The sequence below is a fragment of the Passer domesticus genome, unplaced genomic scaffold (genome assembly GCF_036417665.1).
Source record: "Passer domesticus isolate bPasDom1 unplaced genomic scaffold, bPasDom1.hap1 HAP1_SCAFFOLD_219, whole genome shotgun sequence".
NCBI classification, from domain to species: Eukaryota; Metazoa; Chordata; class Aves; order Passeriformes; family Passeridae; genus Passer; species Passer domesticus.
This window is the reverse complement of record NW_026989998.1, coordinates 1-25,879: the sequence shown is the minus strand read 5'-3', so window position 1 is coordinate 25,879 and position 25,879 is coordinate 1. Positions and strand designations below refer to the sequence as shown.

The 25,879-nt window shown below is 57.6% G+C and overlaps 5 protein-coding genes across 6 annotated transcripts; 3 read left to right on the top strand and 2 right to left on the bottom strand.

Annotated features, from left to right (window-relative positions):
- The first annotated feature begins 2,646 nt into the window (after positions 1-2,646).
- Positions 2,647-4,743, top strand: LOC135292142 (uncharacterized). Its single transcript, XM_064406373.1, has 2 exons — positions 2,647-3,239; positions 3,697-4,743. Exons 1-2 carry the CDS (start codon positions 3,163-3,165, stop codon positions 4,238-4,240), a joined length of 621 nt encoding a protein of 206 aa, XP_064262443.1. The 5' UTR covers positions 2,647-3,162; the 3' UTR covers positions 4,241-4,743.
- Positions 4,744-5,683: 940 nt separating this feature from the next.
- Positions 5,684-7,762, top strand: LOC135292143 (uncharacterized). Its single transcript, XM_064406374.1, has 2 exons — positions 5,684-6,133; positions 6,547-7,762. Exons 1-2 carry the CDS (start codon positions 6,057-6,059, stop codon positions 7,130-7,132), a joined length of 663 nt encoding a protein of 220 aa, XP_064262444.1. The 5' UTR covers positions 5,684-6,056; the 3' UTR covers positions 7,133-7,762.
- Positions 7,763-11,560: 3,798 nt separating this feature from the next.
- On the top strand, positions 11,561-13,403 carry LOC135292144 (uncharacterized). Its single transcript, XM_064406375.1, has 2 exons — positions 11,561-11,893; positions 12,404-13,403. The coding sequence occupies exons 1-2, from the start codon at positions 11,817-11,819 to the stop codon at positions 12,987-12,989; spliced, it is 663 nt and encodes a 220-aa protein (XP_064262445.1). The 5' UTR covers positions 11,561-11,816; the 3' UTR covers positions 12,990-13,403.
- A 1,844-nt stretch (positions 13,404-15,247) lies between these two features.
- Positions 15,248-18,875, bottom strand: LOC135292146 (myeloid-associated differentiation marker homolog). The gene is made up of 2 exons (XM_064406378.1): positions 18,342-18,875; positions 15,248-17,125 (listed from the first exon to the last, which is right to left on the bottom strand). Exon 2 carries the CDS (start codon positions 17,115-17,117, stop codon positions 16,248-16,250), a length of 870 nt encoding a protein of 289 aa, XP_064262448.1. The 5' UTR covers positions 17,118-17,125; positions 18,342-18,875; the 3' UTR covers positions 15,248-16,247.
- Positions 18,876-19,204: 329 nt separating this feature from the next.
- On the bottom strand, positions 19,205-25,774 carry LOC135292145 (proline-rich protein 2-like). Of its 2 annotated transcripts, XM_064406377.1 has the most exons (6): positions 25,575-25,774; positions 24,345-24,477; positions 21,144-21,371; positions 20,364-20,425; positions 20,201-20,270; positions 19,291-19,566 (listed from the first exon to the last, which is right to left on the bottom strand). In XM_064406377.1, exons 1-6 carry the CDS (start codon positions 25,760-25,762, stop codon positions 19,510-19,512), a joined length of 738 nt encoding a protein of 245 aa, XP_064262447.1. In that variant the 5' UTR covers positions 25,763-25,774; the 3' UTR covers positions 19,291-19,509. The 2 variants fall into 2 exon arrangements, with proteins under 2 accessions (XP_064262446.1, XP_064262447.1); XM_064406376.1 differs by lacking the exon at positions 20,364-20,425 and having other exon boundaries at positions 19,205-19,566.
- Positions 25,775-25,879: the final 105 nt, after the last annotated feature.

Below are 25,879 nucleotides of genomic sequence, written 5' to 3'. Positions count from 1 at the left end.
TACGAGGCCGACTCCTTCACCTTGGCCATCTTCTTCCTCCTCCGCAAGAAGCCGAGCTCCACCCCAAAAATGCTGCAGCTGGAGCTGTCCCTGGACAAGGCTCACCTCGATTTTAGGGAAACCTTTGCCCGCATGACCTTGCAGCAGGATCCCTTTGACCACGAGAAGACCTCCGTGTCCTGGGCCGACTTTTCCGGCCGCAGCGAGGTGTGTGTCCGGCTGGGCGCCGGCCACTACAAGGTGACGGCCGCCGCGTCCGGCGACTCGATCCCCCTGCTCGAGGTGGAGCTGGAGGAGCGGGACGTGAGGGGGATGTTTTGGTAGCGCTGGGAACGCCCCCCGTGGGGTCCTCTGGGACCCTATAGACGCCTCTAGAACCCCGCAGAGACATCTAGAACCCCATAGAGACCTCTAGAATCCCATAGGGACTTCTAGAATCCAACAGATTCATCTAGAACCCCATAGAAACCTCTAGGACCCCACAGAGACTTCTAGAATCCCATAAACACCTCTAGAATCCCACAGACACATCTAGAACCCCATAGACACATCTAGAACCCCCACAGAGACCTCTAGAATCCCACAGAGACATCTAGAACCCCATAGAGACCTCTAGAATCCCATAGGGACTTCTATAATCCCACAGATTCATCTAGAACCCCATAGATACCTCTAGGACCCCACAGAGACTTCTAGAACCCCATAGTCACCTCTAGAACCCCATAGAGACCTCTAGAACCCCGCAGAGACTTCTCGAACCCTATAAATACTTCTAGAACCCCACAGAGACTTCTAGAACCCCATAGAAACCTCTAGGACCCCAAAAAGTCCTCTAGAAGTCCATAGACACCTCCAGGACCCCATAGACACCTCCAGAACCCCACAGACACCTCTAGAGCCCCAAACGGTTCCTCTGAAACCATTCAGCGCCTCCAGAACTCCATAGAACCTGCCAGAACCCCACAGGCACCTCCAGAACCCCAAATGGACCCTCTGAAACCATTCAGCGCCTCCAGAACCCCATAGAACCTGCCAGAACCCCACTGGCACCTCTAGAACCCCAAACGGTTCTTCTGAAACCATTTAGCACCTCCAGAACCCCATAGAGCCTGCCAGAACCCCACAGGCACCTCTAGAACCCCAAATGGTTCCTCTAGAACCCCAAATGGTTCCTCCGAAACCATTTAGCGCCTCCAGAACCCCATAGAACCTTCCGGAACCCCACAGAACCTGCCAGAACCCCAAACAGTTCCTCTGAACCCATTTAGCGCCTCTAGAACCCCATAGAACCTGCCAGAACGTCCAGAACCCCGTAGGCACATCGAGAATCCCACACAGACCAGAGGAACCTTCAGCAGAACCTCGCGGGCACCAGGAGAACCTCAGGGAAACTTCCAGAACTTTCTGGACACCCCTGGACCCTCACGGACACCCCGGGCTTGGGGTGTCCCAGCCACCACTGACTTGCACTTCACATCCTCCCCCAGACCTCCCTCACTCCCTTTTTCCTTTGCTCAATAAAATGAGAAATTTTTGCACTTGGTCCACAGAATTTTTTTAAAAATGGGATTTGGGAATTTGGGGGGGAAAATTGGAATTGGGAGGGGCAGGGCTGGGGTGGGGATTTAGGAGGGGGAGATCTGGGATTGAGGGGAGACCCCTGGGCCCGGGAAAGAGTCTGGGGTCTGAGGGGGGACAGGTACACCAGTTAAACCAGTTCTGGTAGAGAAATAAAACTGTTACACCAGTTATGCTGGAGAATTAAACCAGTTACACCTGTTACACTGGAGAATTCAACCAGTTAAACCAGTTCAACCGGTTCTGATAGAGAAATAAACCAGTTGAACCAGTTAAACTGTTTCTGGTAGAGAAATAAACCAGTTGAACCAGTTAAACTGTGTCTGGTAGAGAAATAAACCAGTTGAACCAGTTAAACTGGTTCTGGTAGAGAAATAAACCAGTTGAACCAGTTAAACTGTGTCTGGTAGAGAAATAAACCAGTTGAACCAGTTAAACTGGTTCTGGTAGAGAAATAAACCAGTTGAACCAGTTAAACTGGTTCTGGTAGAGAAATAAAACTGTAACACCAGTTAGGCTGGAGAATTAAATCAGTTAAAGCAGTTATGCTGGAGAATTAAACCAGTTACACCAGTTACACTGGAGAATTCAACCAGTTGAACCAGTTACACCAGTTAAACCGGTTCTGTTAGACAAATAAACCAGTTACAGCAATTACAATGGAGAATTAAACCAGTTAAACCAATTACACTGGGGAATTAAACCAGTTACACCAATTAAAAAGCTTCTGGCAGAGAAATAAACCAGTTACAACAGTTTCACTGGAGAATTAAAGCAGTTACAGCAGTTATGTGAGTTGTGGTGGAGAAATGAACCAGTTACACCAGTTAAACCAGTTCTGGTAGAGAAATGAACCAGTTACACCAGTTAAACCAGTTAAAGGCAGTCCCGTGCCCCTCCCAGGGACCCCAAACCCCCCGGGGCTCCCCCAGGTTCCTGCCCCAGGTGTGTCCCTGCCCAGCCGGGGCCATCCCGGGCCTGGCGACTTTAGGGAGGCGACAAACCCGGCTGAGTTTTGTTTCCGTTCACACGGAATTCTGAAACGCTGCCAAAATTCCCCGGGGGAGGAGGAAGGGGCGGGGGAGGGAGGATTTCAAGAGGAACAAAAGTAAAGGATTTCTCGGAAATCACGGAGAGTTCAGGAATGAAAATCTGAGGATCTGTGCGAGACCCAAACGGGGTGAGAACGGCAGGGAGCGGCCACGGCAGTGCCGAAAACACCGGGAGGAGAGCCCGGAGTGGGGAGAAGGGTCTGGAATGAGGGAGAGCCTGAGCTGAGGAGATCCCGGAGCTGAGGAGATCCCGGAGCTGAGGAGATCCCGGAGCTGAGGAGATCCCGGGGCTGAGGAGATCCCGGAGCTGAGGAGATCCTGGAGCTGAGGAGATCCCGGAGCTGAGGAGATCCCGGAGCTGAGGAGATCCCGGAGCTGAGGAGATCCCGGAGCTGAGGAGATCCCGGAGCTGAGGAGATCCCGGAGCTGAGGAGATCCCAGAGCTGAGGAGATCCCGGAGCTGAGGAGATCCTGGAGCTGAGGAGATCCCAGAGCTGAGGAGATCCTGGAGCTGAGGAGATCCCGAGCCAGGATGGGATCGTTACTGAGCCGCTCTGTGGAGATCCAGATCTCCAACAACACCCAGAACATCACCCTGAGGAACCCCAGGTGAGGCTGGGAGGGCTTTGGGGGGGACCCCTTGGAGTCACCTCTGGGTGGGATCTCCATCCCATGGAGGGATCAATTTCCAGGAGTGGGATCAGCTCCCGGGGGTCGTTCCATGCCCTGCTGGTCCCACCAGCATCTCCCACTGATCCCACCACGTTTGTCCCCCCAGCATCTCCCACTGATCCCACCATGTTTGTCCCCCCAGCATCTCCCACTGATCCCACCACCTTTGTCCCCCCAGCATCTCCCACTGATCCCACCACCTTTGTCCCCCCAGCATCTCCCACTGATCCCACCACCTTTGTCCCACCAGCATCTCCCACTGATCCCACCATGTTTGTCCCCCCAGCATCTCCCACTGATCCCACCATGTTTGTCCCCCCAGCATCTCCCACTGATCCCACCACCTTTGTCCCACCAGCATCTCCCACTGATCCCACCACGTTTGTCCCCCCAGGACCTTCTTCGACTGTGGCCGCTGCTCCAAGCCCCCCCTGCCAGAGTTGTTCCCCGGCTCCAGTGACATCTGCCACTTCCCAGGCGACTTCCCGTTCTGGGGCGTGGCGGGGATCCTGGTCTACGAGGCCGACTCCTTCACCCTGGCCATCCACTTCTCCAACCCCATCGACTACAACAAGTTCTCCATGGAGCTGGGCCTGGAGCTGTCCCCAGGTAGGGCCCACCTGGACAGTTTGGGCACCACCTACGCCCGCATGGCCAAGGGAACCTACTCCAGCTCCTGCCTGGACATCAAGTTCACCCGCGTGGTGGTGGGCAGAAGCCACGGGACCGCCCAGCTGAGCCACGGCCCCGTCATGGTGATGGCCACCATGTCCAGAAACACCAGCTCCACCATCAAGGTGGTGCTGAAAGAGCAGAGGGGATCGGGGGAGGAAGGCGGGGAAGAGGCACCCCAGGATGGCGTGAGAAACAGGTCCAGGAGGAGCGAGAACCTGCTGGACTTCGACTGGGACGTCAAGGAGAACCCTGGAAGCGCGTGAACGGCCTGAGAATCCTGCAGGCATCACCAGAACCCTGTAGAAGCCTCTAGAAACCCGTGGGTGCATACAGAACCATGGAGACAGCTATGAAACCTTGTAGGACACTCTAGAACCCCACAGTCACTGCTAGAACCCCATAAACACCTCTAGAACCCTGTAGACAGCTCTAGAACCTCATGGATGCATATAGAAACCTGGAGAAACAGATAAACACTGGTAGAAACCTCTAGAATCCCGTAGGCACATCTAGAACCCTCTAGGCACATCTAGAACTCTGTAGGCAGCTCTAGAACCCCGCAGACGCTCCAGGAGATCCTTCAGCAGAACCTCACGGGCACCAGAGGAACCTCAGAGAAAGCTCCAGAACCTCCCGGGCAGAACGGACACCCCGGGGTTGGGGTGTCCCAGACCCCTCCGCCCTCCCCTCCTGTGTCCCCCCAGCCCCAAACTCCCTCGATCCCCTTTTTTATTGGTTTCATAAAATGCGAAATTTTTGCAAATGGTTCACGGAATTTTTTAAAAAATGGGATTTGTGATCTTGAGGGGGAACCTTGGAATTGGGAGGGGCTGGGATGGGGTGGGGATTTGGGAGGGGGAGATCTGGGATTGAGGGGAGAGCCCTGGGCCCGGGAAAGAGTCTGGGGTCTGGGGAATGAGGGAAACTTACACCTTAAAAGAGTTTTGGTAGGGAAATAAACCAGTTACACCAGTTAAACCGGTTCTGATAGAGAAATAAACCAGGTACACCATTTAGACTGGTTTGGTTGGAGAAATGAACCAGTTAAACCAGTTCAACCGGTTCTGATAGAGAAATAAACCAGTTACAACAGTTAAACTGGTTCTGGTAGAGAAATAAACCAGTTACCCCAGTTAAGATGGAGAAACAAACCACTTAAAGCAGTTACACTGGAGAATCAAAGCAGTTAAACCAGTTACATTGGGGAATTCAACCAGTTAAACCAGTTACTTCAGTTAAGCTGGTTCAGGTAGAGAAATAAATCAGCTGCACCATTTACACGGGAGAATTAAATCATTTACACCAATTAAATGGGATCTTGTAGAGAAATGAACCAGTTGCACCAGTTAAACCAGTTCTGGTTGAGAAATGAACCAGTTGCACCAGTTAAACCAGTTCTGGTAGAGAAATGAACCAGTTGCACCAGTTAAACCAGTTAAAGGCAGTCCCGTGCCCCTCCCAGGGACCCCAAAGCCGCCCCGGGGCTCCCCCAGGTTCCTGCCCCAGGTGTGTCCCTGCCCAGCCGGGGCCATCCCGGCACTGGGCACGCACAAAACCCCAGGAAGTTTTGGGTCCGTTCCCAGGGAATTCTGTAACGGGGCCAAAACCCTTTGGGGAGGAAGGAAGGGGCCGGGATTGGGAAGTGCCACAATTCCGTGGGGAGGGAGGAAGGGGCTGGGTTTGGGAAGTGTCCGGCAAAAGTGGAAGCGAAAGTTCTCAAGAAATCAGCACATTTTGGTCAGTTTGATCTGAAAGGGGTTATTTTTGGGGAGAAACAGCCCTGGCTGTGCTGGGAAGGGCATGAGGAGGGTCTGGAGTGGGGAGAGAGGGGTCTGGAAGTAGGGAGAGCCTGAGCTGAGGAGATCCTGGAGCTGAGGAGATCCTGGAGCTGAGGAGATCCCGGAGCTGAGGAGATACCGGAGCTGAGGAGATCCTGGAGCTGAGGAGATCCTGGAGCTGAGGAGATACCGGAGGTGAGGAGATCCCGGAGCTGAGGAGATCCCAGATCTGAGGAGATCCCAGAGCTGAGGAGAACCCGGAGCTGAGGAGATCCTGGAGGTGAGGCGATCCTGACCCAGGATGGGGTTTAACGTCAGCCGCATAGTGGAAATCCAGATCTCCAACAAGACCCAGAACATCACCCTGAAGAAGCCCAGGTGAGGCTGGGGGGACCTTGTGGGGGCCCTGGGGCTGCTGGGAGGCAGCTCCAGGTGGGATCTCCATCTTGGGCTGGGATCTCCTTCCTGGGCTGGGATCCCCTTCCTGGGCTAGGATCTCCATCTTGGGCTGGGATCCCCATCCTGGGCTGGATCTCCTTCCTGGGCTGGGATCTCCATCTTGGGCTGGGATCCCCATCCTGGGCTGGATCTCCTTCCTGGGCTGGGATCCCCATCCTGGGCTGGATCTCCTTCCTGGGCTGGGATCTCCATCTTTGGCTGGGATCATCTAAGGGGTTTGGGATCATCTCCACTGTCTGGGATCATCTCCAGGCTCTGGGATCATCTCACAGCTCCTCACAGCGGTGGTGGGACAATCTCCCCACATTCCCACCCTCAATTCCTCTCTCCAGGACCCACTTCTTCAGCGGCCACAGCGTCAACGTCCCCCAGCCCTCGGTGCCCCCGGGCTCCTCCAGCAGCTGGAAGTTCACCAACAGAACCATGTTCTGGGGCTGCAACGGGGTCCTGGCCTACGAGGCCGACTCCTTCACCTTGGCCATCTACTTCTCCAACCCCGTCGACTACAACAGATTTTCCTTGGAGACGGGCCTGGAGCTGTCCGTGGACAAGGTTCACAAGAGGGACCTGGAGTCCACCTACGACCGCCTGGTCAGGACCGCCCGTGACTGCTCCGACAGCTTCGCGTTCCCCTGTGTCATCATCAAGGAATGGCAGAATGAAGCCCAGCTGAGCGCCGGCCCCGTCACGGTGACGGCCACCATGGTCAGGGGCAGGAACGCTGTCATCAAGGTGGTGGTGGAGGAACGGGAGGATTCAGGCAGCGGAGCCAGGAGAGAGACCCCGTGCCGAGCAAGACACACCCAGGAGAATCCAGAACCTGGACGGCCTTCGGGGGAACCTTCTGGAGAGCCCAGGAACTGCAAGGATGGCCAGAGAAACCTGAAGATATTGCCAGAATCCATTAAAAGCCTCTAGAGCCCTGTAGACATCTCTAGAACCCTGTAGGAATGTCTGAAACACCATAGAGACCCTTAGAACCCCATAGACACCTCTAGAACCCTGTAGGAATGTCTAAAACCCCATAGAGACCCTCAGAACCCCACAGACACCTCTAGAACCTTATAGGCACCTTTAGAGCCCTGTAGGCACAACCGGAACACCATTGGCACCCCGAGAACCCCATAAACACTGCTAGAACCCCATAGGCACATCTAGAACCTTTTAGCCAGCTCTAGAACCCCATAAGCACGTTTAGAAATCCATAGAGACACCTAGAACCACCTAGACACCTCTAGAACCCCAGGGACACTTCTAGAACACCACAGACACCTCTAGAACATCATAGATGCAGATAGAAGCCTGGAGACACCCAGAAAAGCATGCAGGCTCATCTAGAACCCCGCAGACGCTCCAGGAGATCCTTCAGCAGAACCTCACGGGCACCAGAGGAACCTCAGAGAAACCTCCAGAACCTCCCGGGCAGAATGGACACCCCGGGGTTGGGGTGTCCCAGACCCCTCTGCCCTCCCCTCCTGTGTCCCCCCAGCCCCAAACTCCCTCGATCCCCTTTTTAATAGGTTTCATAAAATGCGAAATTTTTGCAAATGGTTCACGGAATTTTTTAAAAAAAGGGATTTGTGATCTTGGGGGGGAACCTTGGAATTGGGAGGGGCTGGGATGGGGTGGGGATTTGGGAGGGGGAGATCTGGGATTGAGGGGAGACCCCCGGGCCCAGGAAAGAGTCTGGGGTCTGGGGAATGAGGGAAACTTCCACCTTAAAAGAGTTTTGGTAGGGAAATAAACCAGTTACACCAGTTAAACCGGTTCTGGTAGAGAAATAAACCAGGTACACCATTTAGACTGGTTTGGGTAGAGAAATGAACCAGTTACACCAGTTCAACCGGTTCTGATAGAGAAATAAACCAGTTACAACAGTTAAACCGGTTCTGATAGAGAAGTAAACCAGTTACTCCAGATTCACTGGAGAATTAAACCAGTTACACCAGTTACACCACTCACATGAGTTGGGGTGGAGAAATGAACCAGTTACACCAGTCAAACCAGTTCTGGTAGAGAAATGAACCAGTTACACCAGTTAAACCAGTTAAAGGCAGTCCCGTGCCCCTCCCAGGGACCCCAAAGCCCCCCCGGGGCTCCCCCGGGTTCCTGCCCCAGGTGTGTCCCTGCCCAGCCGGGGCCATCCCGGCACCGGGCACGCACAAAACCCCAGGACGTTTTGGGTCAGTTCCCAGGGAATTCTGTAACGGGGCCAAAATTCCTTGGGGAGGGAAGAAGGGGCCGGGTTTGGGAAGTGCCACAATTCCGTGGGGAGGGAGGAAGGGGCTGGGTTTGGGAGGATCTCATGAGGAACGGAATTGTGATTTCTGGGAAATCATCTTTTCTGCAGGAATGAGAACGTGAGAGACTCTGACATCAAAACTGGGTGGGACCAGCAGTGCTCATAAATACCGGGAGGAGAGCCGGGAGTTGGGGAGAAGGGTTTGGAATGAGGGAGAGCCGGAGCTGAGGAGATCCTGGAGCTGAGGAGATCCCAGAGCTGAGGAGATCCCGGAGCTGAGGAGATCCCGGAGCTGAGGAGATCCCGGAGCTGAGGAGATTCCATACCTGAGGAAATCCTGGAGCCAGGATGGGGTTGAACAGCAGCCGCTTTGTGGAAATCCAGGTTATCAACAATACCCAGGACATCATCCTGAAGAACCCCAGGTGAGGATGGGGGGAACATCAGAGGGACCCTTGGGGTGCTGGGTGGGGCAGCTCCAGGGGGGATCTTCATCTTGGGTTGGGATAATCTCCAGGGTCTGGGATCATCTCCAGGCTTGGGGATCATCTCCAGGGTTTGGGATCATCTCCAGGGTCTGCGATCAGGTTCAAGGTTTCGGATCATGTCCAGGCTCTGGGATCAGGTCCAGGTTCAGGGATCAGGTCCAGGGTTTGGGATCATCTCCAGGCTCTGGGATCATCTCCAGGCTCTGGGATCATCTCCAGGGTTTGGGATCATCTCCAGGGTCTGGGATCATCTCCAGGGTTTGGGATCATCTCCAGGCTCTGGGATCATCTCCAGGCTTGGGGATCATCTCCAGGGTTTGGGATCATGTCGAGGCTGTGGGATCAGGTCGACGCTCTGGGATCATCTCCAGGCTTGGGGATCATCTCCAGGCTCTGGGATCATCTCCAGGCTCGGGGATCATCTCCAGGCTCGGGGATCATCTCCCAGCTCCCAGCTCCTCCCAGCGGTGGTGGGACAATCTCCCCGCATTCCCAACCCCATCCCCAATTCCTCTCTCCAGGACCCACTTCTACAGCGGCCACATCCTCCACGCCCCGCAGCATTCGGTGCCCCCGGGCGGCTCCAGCAGCTGCAGGTTCACCAACAGCACCGTGTTCTGGGGCTGCAACGGGCTCCTGGCCTACGAGGCCGACTCCTTCACCTTGGCCATCTACTTCTCCAACCCCATGGACCACAACCGGTTTTCCGTGGAGACGGGCGTGGAGCTGTCCCTGGACAAGGTTCACAGGAGGCACCTGGAGAAGGCCTACGACCGCCTGGTCAGCATCTCCCAGGGCTCCACCGACAGCTCCATGTTCCCCTACGTCATCCTCAAGGATTCCCAGGGCCAAGCCCAGCTGAGCGCCGGCCCCGTCACGGTGACGGCCACCATGGTCAGGGGCAGGAGCACGGCCATCACGGTGGAGGTGGAGGAACGGGGGAGCTCAGGCAGTGGAGCCGGGACAAAGACCGACTGTCGAGCAAGACACGCCCAGGAGAATTGAGAACTTGCAGGACCTTCAGGGGAACCTTCTGGAGAGCCCAGGAACTGCAAGGATGGCCAGAGAATGCTGAAAACACTGCCAGACTCAGTTAAAAACCTCTAGAGCCCTGTAGACACATCTAGAACCATGTAGGAATGTCTAAAACCCCATAGAGACCTTTAGAACCCCACAGACACCTCTAGAACCCTGTAGGAATGTCTGAAACCCCATAGAGACCCTTAGAACCCCATAGACACCTCTAGAACCCTGTAGGAATGTCTGAAACCCCATAGAGACCCTTAGAACCCCATAGACACCTCTAGAACCTTATAGGCACCTTTAGAGCCCTGTAGGCATAACCAGAACCCCATTGTCACCCCGAGAACCCCGTAAACACGGTTAGAACCCCATAGGCACATCTAGAACCCTTTATCCAGCTCTAGAACCCCATAAGCACGTTTTGAAATCCATAGAGACCCCTAGAACCACACAGACACCTCTAGAACCCCAGGGACACTTCTAGAACACCACAGACATCTTCAGAACACCAGAGGTGCATATAGAAGCCTGGAGACACCCAGAAAACCTTGCAGGCTCATCTAGAACCCCGGAGACGCTCCAGGAGATCCTTCAGCAGAACCTCACGGGCACCAGAGGAACCTCAGAGAAACCTCCAGAACCTTCCGGGCAGAACGGACACCCTGGGGTTGGGGTGTCCCAGACCCCTCCGCTCTCCCCTCCTGTGTCCCCCCAGCCCCAAACTCCCTCGATCCCCTTTTTAATAGTTTAATAAAATGAGAAATTTTTGCAAATGGTTCACGGAATTTTTTAAAAAATGGGATTTGTGATCTTGGGGGGGAACCTTGGAATTGGGAGGGGCTGGGATGGGGTGGGGATTTGGGAGGGGGAGATCTGGGATTGAGGGGAGACCCCTGGGCCCGGGAAAGAGTCTGGGGTCTGGGGAATGAGGGAAACTTACACCTTGAAAGAGTTTTGGTAGGGAAATAAACCAGTTACACCAGTTAAACCGGTTCTGATAGAGAAAGAAACCAGGTACACCATTTAGACTGGTTTGGGTAGAGAAATGAACCAGTTACACCAGTTCAACCGGTTCTGATAGAGAATTAAATCAGTTACAACAGTTAAACTGGTTCTGGTAGAGAAATAAACCAGTTACAACAGTTAAACTGGTTCTGGTAGAGAAATAAACCAGTTACACCCGTTAAACCGGTTCTGATAGAGAAGCAAACCAGTTACTCCAGTTTCACTGGAGAATTATACCAGTTACACCAGTTAAACCACTTACATGAGTTGGGGCAGAGAAATGAACCAGTTGCACCAGTCAAACCAGTTAAAGGCAGTCCCGTGCCCCTCCCGGGGACCCCAAAGCCGCCCCCGGGGCTCCCCCAGGTTCCTGCCCCAGGTGTGTCCCTGCCCAGCCGGGGCCATCCCGGCACCGGGCACGCACAAAACCCCAGGAAGTTTTGGGTCCGTTCCCAGGGAATTCTGTAACGGGGCCAAAACTCCTTGGGGAGGAAGGAAGGGGCCGGGATTGGGAAGTGCCACAATTCCATGGGGAGGAAGGAAGGGGCCGGGATTGGGAAGTGCCACAGTTCCACGGGGAGGGAGGAAGGGGCTGGGTTTGGGAAGTGTCCGGCAAAAGTGGAAGCGAAAGTTCTCAAGAAATCAGCGAATTTTGGTCAGTTTGATCTGAAAGGGGTTATTTTTGGGGAGAAACAGCCCCGGCTGTGCTGGGAAGGGCATGAGGAGTGTCTGGAGTGGGGAGAGAGGGGTCTGGAAGTAGGGAGAGCCTGAGCTGAGGAGATCCTGGAGCTGAGGAGATCCCGGAGCTGAGGAGATCCCGGAGCTGAGGAGATCCTGGCCCAGGATGGGGTTTAACATCAGCCGCATAGTGGAAATCCAGATCTCCAACAAGACCCAGAACATCACCCTGAAGAACGCCAGGTGAGGCTGGGGGGGGACCTTGTGGGGGCCCTGGGGCTGCTGGGAGGCAGCTCCAGGTGGGATCTCCATCTTGGGCTGGGATCTCCTTCCTGGGCTGGGATCCCCTTCCTGGGCTAGGATCTCCATCTTGGGCTGGGATCCCCATCCTGGGCTGGGATCTCCTTCCTGGGCTGGATCTCCTTCCTGGGCTGGGATCCCCATCCTGGGCTGGGATCTCCATCTTGGGCTGGGATCTCCTTCCTGGGCTGGGATCCCCTTCCTGGGCTAGGATCTCCATCTTGGGCTGGGATCCCCATCCTGGGCTGGATCTCCTTCCTGGGCTGGGATCCCCATCCTGGGCTGGATCTCCTTCCTGGGCTGGGATCTCCATCTTGGGCTGGGATCATCTCAGGGGTTTGGGATCATCTCCACTGTCTGGGATCATCTCCAGGCTCTGGGATCATCTCCCAGCTCCTCCCAGCGGTGGTGGGACAATCTCCCCACATTCCCACCCTCAATTCCTCTCTCCAGGACCCACTTCTTCAGCGGCCACAGCGTCAACGTCCCCCAGCCCTCGGTGCCCCCGGGTTCCTCCAGCAGCTGGAAGTTCACCAACAGAACCATGTTCTGGGGCTGCAACGGGGTCCTGGCCTACGAGGCCGACTCCTTCACCTTGGCCATCTACTTCTCCAACCCCGTCGACTACAACAGATTTTCCTTGGAGACGGGCCTGGAGCTGTCCGTGGACAAGGTTCACAAGAGGGACCTGGAGTCCACCTACGACCGCCTGGTCAGGACCGCCCGTGACTGCTCCGACAGCTTCGCGTTCCCCTGTGTCATCATCAAGGAATGGCAGAATGAAGCCCAGCTGAGCGCCGGCCCCGTCACGGTGACGGCCACCGTGTTCAGAGGCCGGAGCGCTGTCATGAAGGTGGTGGTGGAGGAACGGGAGGATTCAGGCAGTGGAGCCAGGAGAGAGACCCCGTGCCGAGCAAGACACACCCAGGAGAATCCAGAACCTGGACGGCCTTCAGGGGAAGCTTCTGGAGAGCCCAGGAACAGCAGGGATGGCCAGAGAAACCTGAAGACACTGCCAGAATCCCTTAAAAACCTCTAGAGCCTTGTAGACATCTCTAGAACCCTGTAGGAATGTCTGAAACCCCATAGAGACCCTCAGAACCCCATAGACACCTCTAGAACCCTGTAGGAATGCCTGAAACCCCATAGATACCCTCAGAACCCCACAGACATACCTAGATTCCTGCAGACACTTCTAGAACCTCACAGGCACATCTAGAACCCCAATGGCACCTCTAGAACCCTTCACAGACCAGAGGAACCTTCAGAAGAACCTCACGGGCACCAGGAGAACCTCGGGGGAACCACCGTGACCTTCTGGACACCCCTGGACCTTCATGGACACCCCCGGGTTGGGGCGTTTCAGCCACCACCGACTCCCACTTTGGGTCCCTCCCCGCAGACCTTCCTCGCTCCCTTTTCGCTTTGCTCAATAAAATTAGAAGTTCTTGTACTTGGTCCAGTGAGTAAAAAATCTGGGATTTGGGATTGGGGGACGCCTGAGATTTGGGGTCTGGTGGGGGAAGAAAAGGTTGGAGAGGGGCTGGGATTTGGGGGATGTTTGAGTATAATGTTTGAGACTTGGAACTGGGGGAGATTTGGGAAGGGGAATCTGGGATTTCAGCGGGGAGAGGGGAGGGAATTGCGGAGGAGAAGATCTCACATTTCCCTCCCTTTTCCCCTCACATTTCCCTCCCTTTTCCCCTCACATTTCCCTTTTCCCCCTCACATTTCCCACCCGTTTCTCCCCTCATATTTCCTACCCTTTCCTCCCCTCACATTTCTCACTTTCGCCCTCACACTTTCTGCCCTTTTTCCTCTCACATTTCCTGCCTTTTCCCCTTACATTTCCTGGGTTTTTACCTTGTGTTTTCCTCCCTTTCCCCTTTGCATTTCCAGCCCTTTTTCCCCCTCATGCTTCCCACCCTGTTCTCCCCTCATATTTCCCTCACTTTCTCCCTCACTTTTCCCCTCACAATTTCTGCCCTTTTCCCTCTCACACTTCCTGCCTTTCCCCCTCACATTTCCTGGCTTTTTTCCCCTTTTTTCCCTCCCTTTCCCCCCCTCATGTTTCATGTCTTTTTCTCCCCTCATGTTTCCCACCCGTTTCTCCCCACATTTCCCACACTTTCCCCCCTCACATTTCTCACTTTTCCCCTCACATTTTCTGCTCTTTATCCCCTCATGTTTCCCCCCATTTTCTCCCTCACGTTTCCTGCCATTTTCTCCCTCACGTTTCCCGCCATTTTCACCCCTCACGTTTCCCGCCATTTTCTCCCCTCACGTTTCCCGCCATTTTCTCCCCTCACGTTTCCCGCCATTTTCACCCCTCACGTTTCCCGCCATTTTCTCCCTCACTTTTCCCACCATTTCTCCCTCACGTTTCCCGCCCTTTTCTCCCTCACGTTTCCCGCCATTTTCGCCCCTCACGTTTCCCGCCATTTTCTCCCCTCATGTTTCCCTTTTCCCCCTTCACATTTCCCACCCTTTTCCCCTTATCTTTCCTGCTCTTTTCCCCTCATATTTCTCACTACTTTTCCCCTCACATTTTCTGCTTTTCCCTCTCACACTTCTTGCCTTTTCCCCTCACATTTCCTGGGTTTTTTCCCTCCCTTTTCCCCTCACATTTTCCACCCTTTCCCCCTCATTTTCCCTGCCCTTTTCTCCCCTCACATTTATCAGTTTTCCCCTCATGTTTCCCTCCCCTTTTCCCCTCATGTTTCTCTCCCTTTTTCCCTCATGTTTCCCGCCCTTTTCTCCCCTCACATTTCCTGCCCATTTTTCCCCTCACGTTTCCCGCCATTTTTACCCCTCACATTTCCCACCCTTTTCCCCTTATCTTTCCTCCTCTTTTCCCCTCGCATTTCTCACTACTTTTCCCCTCACATTTTCTGCCCTTTTCTTCTCGCACTTCCTGCCCTTTCCCCTCATATTTCCTGGCTTTTTTCCTCATGTTTTTCTCACCTTTCCCCTCACGTTTCCCGCCCTTTTCTCCCCTCACATTTCCCGCCCTTTTTTCTCCTCACGTTTCCTGCCCTTTACCCCTCACATTTTCTGCTCTTTTTCCTCACACTTCCTGCCTTTTTTCCTCACAGTTCCCACCCTTTTTCCCCTCAGACTTCCCACACTTTCCCCCTCATGTTTTTTCCCTGTTTCCTGCTCTTTTCCCCATCCCTCCCCTCTCCCCAAATTTCTTACCCTTTTCCCCTTCATGTTGCCCATTGTTTTTTCCCATTTCCCACACTTTTCCCTCCCTTTTGCCCTCCCCGTGCCCCCTCACAGACACTCAGCAGCTCATTAAGAAGCAGAAATGTCCCTTTAATGACAACACTCCCCAATTTAAGGCCTCGGCGGTGTCCCCCTCCCCAAGACCCCCTTGTGATCCCACCACCCCTGCAGGAAGGATCCCTCAGGCACTTGATCCCAGACCCCCCTAAGCACCAGATCCTGCCCCACGGAGGATCCAGACCCCATTCAGGCACCCGATCCCACCCTGGCGGGACCCCCGACCACCATCAAGGGCTGAATCCCACCCCACGGAGGAGCCAGGATCCCCATTAGGGTTCCATTATCCCCCAGAGGGGACCCTGACCCCGAAAAGGGCCCGATGCTGCCCCAGAAAGGATCCAGGACTCCCAGCAGGGGCCGGATCTCAGCCCAAGGGGAGACCCCAGACCTCCACAGCACCCCGATCCCACCCTGGGGTGACCCCAGACCCCCAGAGAGGCTGGATCCCATCCCAGGGTGACCCCAGACCACCATTAGGGGCTCAATCCTGTCCAACAGAGAGTCCAGGACCCCCATTAGGAGCCTGATCCCACCCCAGGAGAGGACCCCAGACCCCCATTAGAAGCTGGATCCCACCCTGGGGTGACCCCAGACCCCCATTACGGGCTGGATCCCACCCTGGGGTGACCCCAGACCCCCATTAGAGGCTGGATCCCATCCCGGGGTGACCCCAGACCACCATTAGGAGCTCAATCCTGCCCTACAGATGGTCCAGGACCCCCATTAGGAGCCTGATCCCACCCCAGGAGAGGACCCCAGACCCCCAGAGAGGCTGGATCCCACCCTGGGGTGACCCCCAAACCCCCATCAGGACCCCCAACACCCCCCCAGGTCCCTCTTAAGACCCCAAACCTCCCCCACAGAAGGATCCTTTGGGAGCCTGAGAAACCCAGGAATCAACCCAGACCCCCACGAAGGCCCTGATCCCAACCTGTGGGAGACCCCAGACCCCCCTCAAGGCTCTGCCTCCCCCCAGGATCCCCCCCCCCACTCACCCTGGGGTGCCCCCTCAGGCCCTCAAGAGCACCAACCTTCCCGTCTGCCCCAAATCCACGCCGAAGGCCACCAGATTGAGGCCGCTGAGCACGGCCACCAGCACCTTCCTGTCCCAGGGGCAGGTGGCGTGGCAGCCGTAGGGTCTCCGGGACTGGCCCCCCATGTCGTCCGAGAAGCTGTACAGCGCCCACAGCACCGTGGCCGCCCCGTAGGCCACCACCCCCAGCCCGGCGTAGACCCCCAGCCCCCAGCGCAGCCCCTCGGGGTCCCGCATCCAGCCGCACCAGCCCCAGCCCAGCAGGCAGCTGCCGACCAGCAGCACCCCCAGCACGAAGGACACGCAGAAGATGCCCAGGCACCAGCGCACGGCCGCCGGCCCCGACGCCGCGCCCAGCTCGGCCGACAGCCCGAGGAGCAGCAGGGCGAGGAAGGCTTCGGCCACCTTGAGCAGCCCCGAGGGGGTGGCCAGGTACGGGGCGGCCTCGCCGGGCCGCGCCCGGTCGCGGGTCACCTCGGCGGCGTAGGCCAGCGTGGCCACGGCCGAGGCGGCCGTGGCGGCGGCGCGGAGGGCGCGGGGGCGGCCTTGGCCACCCTCGTGTCCCCGCAGGTGGCCCAGCGGCCACAGGACGGTGGCGGTGGCACAGGCCATGGCGGCGGCGGTGGCCAGCGCCAGCGGGAGGTCGCGGCGCGGCGGCGGGCGGCGGAAGGCGTCGTTGAGGAGGAGGAGGGTGGTGAAGACGAAGGACAAGGCCCAGGCGGACAAGCAGCCGTCGCCCTCGCCCGGGATCCAGTAGCCGGGCGCCGCGGCCAGCGCCAGCGCCAGGAGGGCGCTGAGGGCCTGGACGCAGCGCAGCGGGGACGGGGGGCGGCACGGAGGGGGCATCGCGGGGGCTGTGGAGAGAAGGGGGTGGGGAAGTGAGGCTGGGGGGGCACCAGGGATATTGGGGTTAATGGGGTCGGGGGGAAATTTTAAATTTTTGGGGGTTTTTTTTGTAATTTTAAAAATTTTTTGGATAATTTTCGGTAATTTAAAATATTTTTTAAAAATATTTTTAAATTTTTTGTAGCTTTTTTTGTGATTTTTTTTAATGGGGTTGGGGGTAAATTTTTGAATTTTATGTAAATTTTTTTTGCATATTTTTTATGGGGTTGGGGTAAATTTTTTGTAATTTTTTTTGTAAATTTTTTTTTAATGGTGTTGGGGGTAAATTTTTTAATTTTATGCAATTTTTTTGTAAATTTTTTTAATGAGGTTGGGGGAAATTTTTGGATTTTATGTAATTTTTTTTGTAATTTTTTTTAAATGGGGTGGGGGTAAATTTTTGAATTTTATCTAAATTTTTTTTGTAACTTTTTTTTTTTTTTTTGTTTAATGGGTTGGGGGTAAATTTTAATTTTTTTTTTTTTTTTGGTAGTTTTTTTTTAAATGAGGTGGGAGGTAAATTTTTACCACCCCTGAGGGTGATGAGGGGCTGAGGGGTCTGCACACAGCAGAGAGGGAATGAGGGAATCCCAGAGGATGTGGAGAGATGAGGAGCTCAGGGGGGTATTGGGATTATTGGGGAGCATCACTGGGATTTGGGGTGTGCCGGACTGGGGAGACTGGGGGATACTGGGAATCCAGGGGTGGAATTAAGGACTGGGGGATGCTGGGGGTACAGGGAGCCCGTGGGGAGGGGGCTGGAGAGGATGGGGGGGTATCAGGCAGCCCAAGAGCTTTGGGGGGCTGGAAGGAGTGAAGGAAGTTGGGGGTTAGGGGGGGATTCCCTGCACTGGGGGCATCCCAGGAATGCCGGGGTTCACCCGGGGGGTCCCGGGCACGCAGGGGGTGGGGGCGGTCAGGGCTGTGCCCATATAAGGCCTTGGAGAATCTCCTTCCTTCCTCCCCCCCCCCCCCCATCCCGGGGCCGCCCCCGCCCCCCCCGGGCGCTGGCTGCATCCTGTGGGTGATGGGGGGGGGTCCCCAGGGTCGGGGGGAGACCCCCGAGGGTCCCCAGGGTCCGGGGGAGACCCCCGAGGGGGCCGGGGGAGGGGACACCCCAGGATCCCCCACCTTGTGTCACCTCCCCTTCGCCCCCGAGAGCCCAGGCTGGGTCCCGGCACTCACCCGAGTGGGTTCGGGTTGTTCCGGGGGGAGTTCTGGGGGGCTCGGTTCGGCTCCTTATGGACGGGACGGTCCCGGTTCGGCTCCTCTCCGGGCGGGCTGGCGTTCCTTAGCGCGGGACGCTGCCGGCTCGGGTGTTTCGGGACGGTTTTCTCCGAAGCGGTTTTGCTCCTCCCGGTTCGGGTTCCCTCAGGCGGGTCCGAGTCACCTCAGGCGGGTTCGGCTTCCCTCAGAAGGGTCCGAGTTCCCTTAGGCGGGTCCGAATTCCCTCAGGCGAGTCCGAATTCCCTCAGGCGGGTCCGGCTTCCCTCAGGCGAGTCCGAATTCCCTCAAGCGGGTCCGAGTCCCCTCAGGCGGGTCCGAGTACCCTCAGGCGGGTTCGGCTTCCCTCAGGCGGGTCCGAGTTCCCTCAAACGGGTCCGAATTCCCTCAGGCGGGTCCGAATTTCCTTCAGGCGGGTCCGATTCTCCCTCAGGCGGGTCCGAATTCCCTCAGGCGGGTTCGGGTTCCCTCAGGCGGGTGCGGGTTCCCTCAGGCGGGTTCGGGTCCCTCCGAACAGCTTCGGGTCCTCGTTCGGGCCCCCCGGGCAGGTTCGGGATCCCTCCGGAGCGGCTCGGGTCCTTCTTCGAGTCCAAGTTCGGGTGTCTCCGGAGCGGTTCGGCTCCTCGCGGTTCGGGACACTGCCGGTTCGGGTGTCTCCGGAGCGGTTCGGCCCCATGGAGGTTCGGGTCCCCTCGGGCGGGTTCGGGTCCCCCTCGGGCGGGTTCGGGTCTCTCCGCCGGGGCCGGTCCCAGCCGTGTCACTCCGGGCGGTGCCCGCCGGGGCGTGGCCAGCAGTGTGACGTCAGGGGGTCCCGGGCGATGACGTCAGGGCATCACCACGAAGGGGGGGGGGCTCTGGGGGGTCCCTGGGGTGTCCCCAAGGGGGGGGAGGGGCACCCACGAGCGCCCCCAGCCCCTGGGTGGGTGACACGGGGCACAAAGGGCGGCGCCCCGCCCCTCCCCCCACTTCCCCCTCCCCCCCGGGCTCGTTTTGGGCCGTTTTTGGGCTGTTTTGGGAAGTTTGGCCGCTGCCGGGGCAACGCGGCCGCGGCCGCCCCAAATATTTGCTGGGTTTCCATGGCAACGGGGTGGGGTGGGGGGACAGCGACGTCCGGTGGGGGAGGGGGGGCTCAGGGACCCCCCGGGTTCAGCCGGGGCGGGGGGAGGGGTCCCTCGCGGGTCAGCACCTGCGGGGGGAGGGGGCTCAGGGGGGACCCGGGGGGCCGGGACCCCCACCATAGACCTGGGACCCCCACCCATGGACATGGGGACCCCCCACCATAGACCTGGGACCCCCACCCATGGACATGGGACCCCCCACCATAGACCTGGGACCCCCACCCATGGACATGGGACCCCCACCATAGACCTGGGACCCCCACCCATGGCTCTGGGACCCCCACCCATAGACCCGGGACCCCCACCCATAGACCTGGGACCCCCACCCATGGCTCTGGGAGCCCACCCATGTCCCTGGGACCCCCACCCATGGACGTGGGACCCCACCCATAAACACGGGACCCCCCACCCATGGCTCTGGGACCCCCACCCATAGACACGGGACCCCCATCCATGTCCCTGGGACCCCCACCCATAGACACGGGACCCCCCACCCATGGACGTGGGACCCCACCCATAAACACGGGACCCCACCCATAAACACGGGACCCCCCACCCATGGCTCTGGGACCCCCACCCGTGGCACCGGGACCCCCACCCATGGATCTGGGACCCCCACCCACAGATCTGGGACCCCCACCCATATCCCAGAACCCCCCCCCATGATTCCGGGACCCCCCCATGGGTGCCAGGACCCCCCACCTCTCTCAGGACCCTCTCGCGCAGCTCTCGGGGGCTCAGGGGTCTCTCCTCCTCCTCCTCCTCTTCCTCCCTGTGTGGGGGAGGGGATTGGGGGGCACCCCTGGGTGCTGTGACGGGGGGGGTGAGCCCCCCCTCAGTGCCGGGGGGGTCCCGGGGGGCTCACCTGGGGCTGGGGGGGCGAGGAGGGGGGGGGCGACCCCCGACGGGCTCGATCCCTGCCAGGACCTGGGGAGGGGGACATGAGGGGGACCCCAGACCCAGAGGGGACCCCCAGACCCGAGGGGGGACCCCCAAAACCCGAGGGGGGACCCCAGACCCCCAAATCCTCCCCCAAGCCCCCATTTCCCCCCCCAGGACCCCCAGTTCCCACCCCAGAGCTCCTCCCCGACCCCCAAATTCTCCCCCAATTACCCCAAAATTCTCCCCAATGAACCCCAAATTTCCCTCAATAAACCCCCAGGTTTTTCCCTAAAAAAACCCCAAATTCTCCTCAATGAGCCCCCAAATTCTCCCCCAAATTTTGCCCCATAAACCCCCAAATTTCTCCAATAAATCCCCAAATTATCCCTCAAATTTTTCCCCAATAAACCCCCAAATTTTCCCCCAATGAACCCCCAAATTTCCCTCATTAACCCCCAAATTTTCCCCCAATGAACCCCCAAATTCTCCCCCCTCCCAAACCCAAAATTGCCCCCCAAAACCCCCCAAAATTGCCCCAAAATCCCCCCGACCTCCCCTCCCAGTTCCTCCCAGTGCTCCCAGTTCCTCCAGTTTCCCCAGTTCCCACCCCCGAGACCCTCCCCGACCCCCAAATTCTCCCCCAATGAACCCCCAAATTTCCCCCTCCCAAACCCAAAATCCCCCCCCCCAAAACCCCCCAAAACCCCCCCAAACCCCCCCGACCTCCCCTCCCAGTACTCCCAGTTCCCCCAGTTGCCCTCACCGGCTCTCGGGGCGCCCCCCCCCGCAGCAGCCGCGGGTCACCCCAATTTCCAGGAGCCGCAGCTGCTCCCACAGGGGGTCCCCAGCCCCGGGGGGCTCCCGGGGGGGGTCCCGGGGGTCCCCAGACCCGGGGGGCTCCCGGGGGGGGTCCCCGGGGGTCCCCAGACCCGGGGGGCTCCCGGGGGTCCCCCTGCTCCTCCCCCCAGCTGGGCCAGCAGCTCCGCCAACCCTGTGGGACCCCCCAAAAATCAGAGAGACCCCCCAAAAATATGCGGGTCCCCCCCAGACCCAAATGACACCCCCCGGACCTCAAACCCCCACCCCAAAAGCACTCAGAACCCCAAAAACACCAATAACCCCCCAAAAAACCCTTCAGGACCCCCCCCCCCCAAACCACCAATAACCCCCCCCAGTAACCCCCCCAAATACCCTTCAGGACCCCCAAAAATCAGAGGGACCCCCCCAAAACATGGGGGTCCCCCCCAGACCCAAATGACGCCCCCCGGAGCCCAAAAAACCAGCCCAAAAACCGCTCAGGACCCCCCAAAAAAAACCCAATGACCCCCCCAAAATACCCCTCAGGACCCCAAACACCCCAATAAACTCCCTCAAAAAACCCTCAGGACCCCAAAAAGCCTCCCCTAACCCCCCCAAAAAATGCTCAGGACCCCAAAAACCCTCAGGACCCCCCAAAAACCACCAATAACCCCCCCCAAAAATCATCAGGACCCCCAAAAAACCCAATAAACTCCCTCAAAAAACCCTCAGGACCCCAAAAAGCCTCCCATAACCCCCCCCCAAAAAACGCTCAGGACCCCAAAAACTCAGAGGGTAACCCCCACAACATCGGGGTCCCCCCCAGACCCAAATGACGCCCCCCGGAGCACAAAAAACCAGCCCAAAAACCGCTCAGGACCCCCAAAAAACCCTAATAATCCCCCCAAAACCCCAATAATCCCCAAAAAACCACTCAGGACCCCAAAAAACCCCTCAGGACCCCTCAAAAAAACACCAATAACCCCCCCAAAACTCATCAGGGACCCCCAAAAAACCCAATAAACTCCCTCAAAAAACGCTCAGGACCCCAAAAAACCTCCCATAACCCCCCCCAAAAAATGCTCAGGACCCCAAAAACCCCTCAGGACCCCCCAAAAACCACCAATAACCCCCCCCAAAAATCATCAGGACCCCCAAAAAACCCAATAAACTCCCTCAAAAAAACCTCAGGACCCCAAAAAACCTCCCATAACCCCCCCAGAAAACGCTCAGGACCCCAAAACCTCAGAGGGTAACCCCCACAACATCGGGCTCCCCCCCAGACCCAAATGACGCCCCCCGGACCCAAAAAACCTGCCCAAAAACCGCTCAGGACCCCCCAAAAAAACCCAATAACCGCCTCAAAAACCCCAATAACCCCCAAAAAACCACTCAGGACCCCAAAAACCCCTCAGGACCCCCAAAAAAAACACCAATAACCCCCCCAAAATACCTTCAGGACCCCAATATACCCTTCAGGACCCCCAAAAATCAGAGGGACCCCCCAGACCCAAATGACGCCCCCCGGACCCCAAAAAACCTGCCCAAAAAAAACACCTCAGGACCCCCAAATTGCCCTCCCCCGACCCCAAATTTCCCCATCCCAGACCCCAAACTGCCCCCCCAGACCCCAAATTCACCCCCCAGACCCCAAATTTCTCCCTCAGAACCCCAAATTTCCCTATCCCAGACCCCAAATTTTCCCCCCAGACCCCCAATTGCCCCCCCCCAGACCCCAAACTGCCCCCCCAGACCCCAAATTCACCCCCCCCCAGACCCAAATTTCTCCCTCAGGACCCCAAATTTCCCTATCCCAGACCCCAAATTCCCCCCCCAGACCCCAAATTTTCCCCCCAGACCCCAAATTTTCCCCCCAGACCCCAAATTTTCCCCCCCAGACCCCAAATTTCTCCCTCAGGACCCCAAATTTCCCTATCCCAGACCCCAAATTCCCCCCCCAGACCCCAAATTTTCCCCCAGACCCAAATTTTCCCCCCAGACCCCAACTGCCCCCCCCCAGACCCCAAACTGCTCCTCCAGACCCCAAATTCCACCCCCAGACCCCAAATTCTCCCTCATACCCCGATACCTGCCCAAATTCCACCCCCCGGACCCCCAAAAAACCCCCCATAATCCCCCAAAAAACACCTCAGGACCCCCAAATTGCCCCCCCAGACCCCAAACTGCCCCCCCAGACCCCCAAATTCTCCCCCATACCCCGATACCTGCCCAAATTACACCCCCGGCCCCACAAAAAAACCCCATAACACCCCCAAATACCCCTCAGAACCCCCAAATTCCACCCCCCAAACCCCAAATTACCCCCCCAGACCCCAAACTGCCCCCCCAGACTTCAAATTCCGCCCCCAGACCCCAATTTTCTCCCTCCGGACCCCAAATTTCCCCCCCCAGCCGCCAAATTGCCCCCCCAGAACCCTAAATAAGCCCCCCATAACCCCCCAAGTACCCCTCAGAACCCCCAAATTTCCCCCTGAGGACCCCAAATTTTCCCCCCAAAGACCCCAAACTGCCCCCCAGACCCCAAATTCCATCCCCCAGACCCCAAATTGCCTCTCCAGACCCCCAAATTGCCCCCCCAGACCCCAAACTGCCCCCCCAGACCCCAAATTCCACCCCCAGACCCAAATTCCATCCCCCAGACCTCAAATTCCACCCCCAGACCCCAAATTACCCCCCCAGACCTCAAATTCCACCCCCAGACCCCAAATTACCCCCTCAGGACCCCAAATTTCTCCCTCAGGACCCCAAATTCCACCCCCCGACCCCAAATGATCCCCCAGAACCCTAAATAAGCCCCCCATAACCCCCCAAGTACCCCTCAGAACCCCCAAATTTCCCCCTGAGGACCCCAAATTTTCCCCCCAAAGACCCCAAACTGCCCCCCAGACCCCGAATTGCCCCCCCCAGACCCCAAATTCCACCCCCAGACCCCAAACTGCCCCTCCAGACCCCCAAATTCCATCCCACCCACACCCCAAAACCCCCCCAAATACCCCTCAGAACCCCCAAATTGCCCTTCCAGACCCCAAATTTCTCCCTCAGAACCCCCAAATTTCCCCCTGAGGACCCCAAATTTTCCCCCCAAAGACCCCAAATTGCCCCCCCCAGACCCCCAAACTGCCCCCCAGCCCCCAAACCCCCGCACCCGCCCGCAGCTGCTGCAGCTGCTCCCGCCCGCGGCGCTCCTGCTCCCGCAGCTCCCGGATCTCAGTCTCGGGGTCCCCCGGGGGTCCCCCCAAATCCTCGGGGGTCTCGGCTGCTGCCACCGCTGCCCGCAGCTGGGGAGGGGGGTTTGGGGGGGGATTTGGGGGGATTTGGGGGGGTTTTGGGGTGCTGGGAAGGGGATTTGGGGGGATTTTGGGGGGATTTGGGGGGGGCTGGGAGAGGTTTGGGGGGATTTGGGGGGGTCTGAGGGGTTTTGGGTGCTGGGAGGGGTATTGGGGTGCTGGGAAGGGGATTTGGGGGGGTTTTGGGAGGATTTTGGGGTGCTGGGAGGGGTTTTGGGGTGCTGGGAAGGGGATTTGGGGGGATTTTGGGGGGGGTTGGAGGGATTTGGGGGGGTCTGGAGGAGTTTTGGGTGGATTTTGGGGTGCTGGGAGAGGTTGGGGGGGATTTGGGGAGCTTTGGGGGGGATTTGGGGGGATTTTGGGGGGATTTGGGGGGTCTGGAGGAGTTTTGGGGTGCTGGGAGGGGGATTTGGGGGGGGTTTGGGGGGGTTTTGGGGTGCTGGGAGAGGTTTGGGGGGGATTTGGGGGGGTCTGGAGGGATTTTGGGGTGCTGGGAAGGGGATTTGGGGGGCTGGGAGGGAGATTTGGGGGGATTTTGGGGGGATTTGGGGGGTCTGGGAAGGGGGTTTTGGTGGATTTTGGGGTGCTGGGAGAAGTTTGGGGAGGATTTCGGGGGATTTGGGGTGGTTTGGGGGGTCTGGAGGGGTTTTGGGGTGCTGGGAGAGGTTTTGGGGGGATTCGGTGGGATTTAGGGGGTCTGGAAGAGTTTTGGGGGATTTTGGGTGGGGGGAAAGGTTTTGGGGGAGATTTTGGGGGGATTTGGGAGGTCTGGAGGAGTTTGGGGGGATTTTGGGGTGCTGGGAGGGGTTTTGGGGTGTTGGGAGGGGGATTTGGGGGGATTTTGGGGTTTGGGGAGGGGATTTTGGGGGGATTTTGGGGTTTTTGGGGGATTTGGGGGGATTTTGGGGTATTTGGGGGGATTTTGGAGGGATTTGGGGGATTGGGAGGGGATTTGGGGGCATTTTGAGGGGATTTGGGGGGGATTTTGGGGTTTTGGGGGGTTGAGAGGGGATTTGGGGGGATTTTGGGGGGTTTTGGGAGGGGATTTTGGGGGCATTTTGGGGGGATTTGGGGTTTTGGGGTCCCACCTGCTCCACGTGCAGCTGCAGCTCCTGGAGCTGCCGCTGCTGCTTCCGTCAGCAGCAGGAACTGCGAGAAGCGCCCGGCCCGCCCTGCGCCCCAAAATTCCACAGGGGACCCCAAAATCAGCATGGGAACCCCAAAAATGAACAGGGGAACCCCAAAAACCCACCATGTGAACCCCAAAAATCAGCATGGGAACCACCCTGAACCCCAAAAATCAGCATGGGAACCCCAAAAATCACCATGGGAACCACCCTGAACCCCAAAAATCAACACGGGAACCCCAAAAACCCACCACGGGAACCACCCT

Excerpts from the sequence above, each read along its gene's own strand:
- LOC135292142 (XM_064406373.1), top strand. The coding sequence starts at position 3,163 with ATGGGATCGTTACTGAGCCGCTCTGTGGAGATCCAGATCTCCAACAAC. Across the intron at positions 3,240-3,696 it reads ATCACCCTGAGGAACCCCAG|GACCTTCTTCGACTGTGGCC; the intron begins GTGAGGCTGGGA and ends TTGTCCCCCCAG.
- LOC135292143 (XM_064406374.1), top strand. The coding sequence starts at position 6,057 with ATGGGGTTTAACGTCAGCCGCATAGTGGAAATCCAGATCTCCAACAAG. Across the intron at positions 6,134-6,546 it reads ATCACCCTGAAGAAGCCCAG|GACCCACTTCTTCAGCGGCC; the intron begins GTGAGGCTGGGG and ends TCCTCTCTCCAG.
- LOC135292144 (XM_064406375.1), top strand. The coding sequence starts at position 11,817 with ATGGGGTTTAACATCAGCCGCATAGTGGAAATCCAGATCTCCAACAAG. Across the intron at positions 11,894-12,403 it reads ATCACCCTGAAGAACGCCAG|GACCCACTTCTTCAGCGGCC; the intron begins GTGAGGCTGGGG and ends TCCTCTCTCCAG.
- LOC135292146 (XM_064406378.1), bottom strand. The coding sequence starts at position 17,117 with ATGCCCCCTCCGTGCCGCCCCCCGTCCCCGCTGCGCTGCGTCCAGGCC.
- LOC135292145 (XM_064406376.1), bottom strand. The coding sequence starts at position 25,762 with ATGCTGATTTTTGGGGTTCACATGGTGGGTTTTTGGGGTTCCCCTGTT. Across the intron at positions 21,372-24,344 it reads GCTGCAGCAGCTGCGGGCGG|GGTTGGCGGAGCTGCTGGCC; the intron begins GTGCGGGGGTTT and ends GGGGTCCCACAG. Across the intron at positions 20,271-21,143 it reads GGGGGGCGCCCCGAGAGCCG|GGAGGAAGAGGAGGAGGAGG; the intron begins GTGAGGGCAACT and ends TCCCCCACACAG.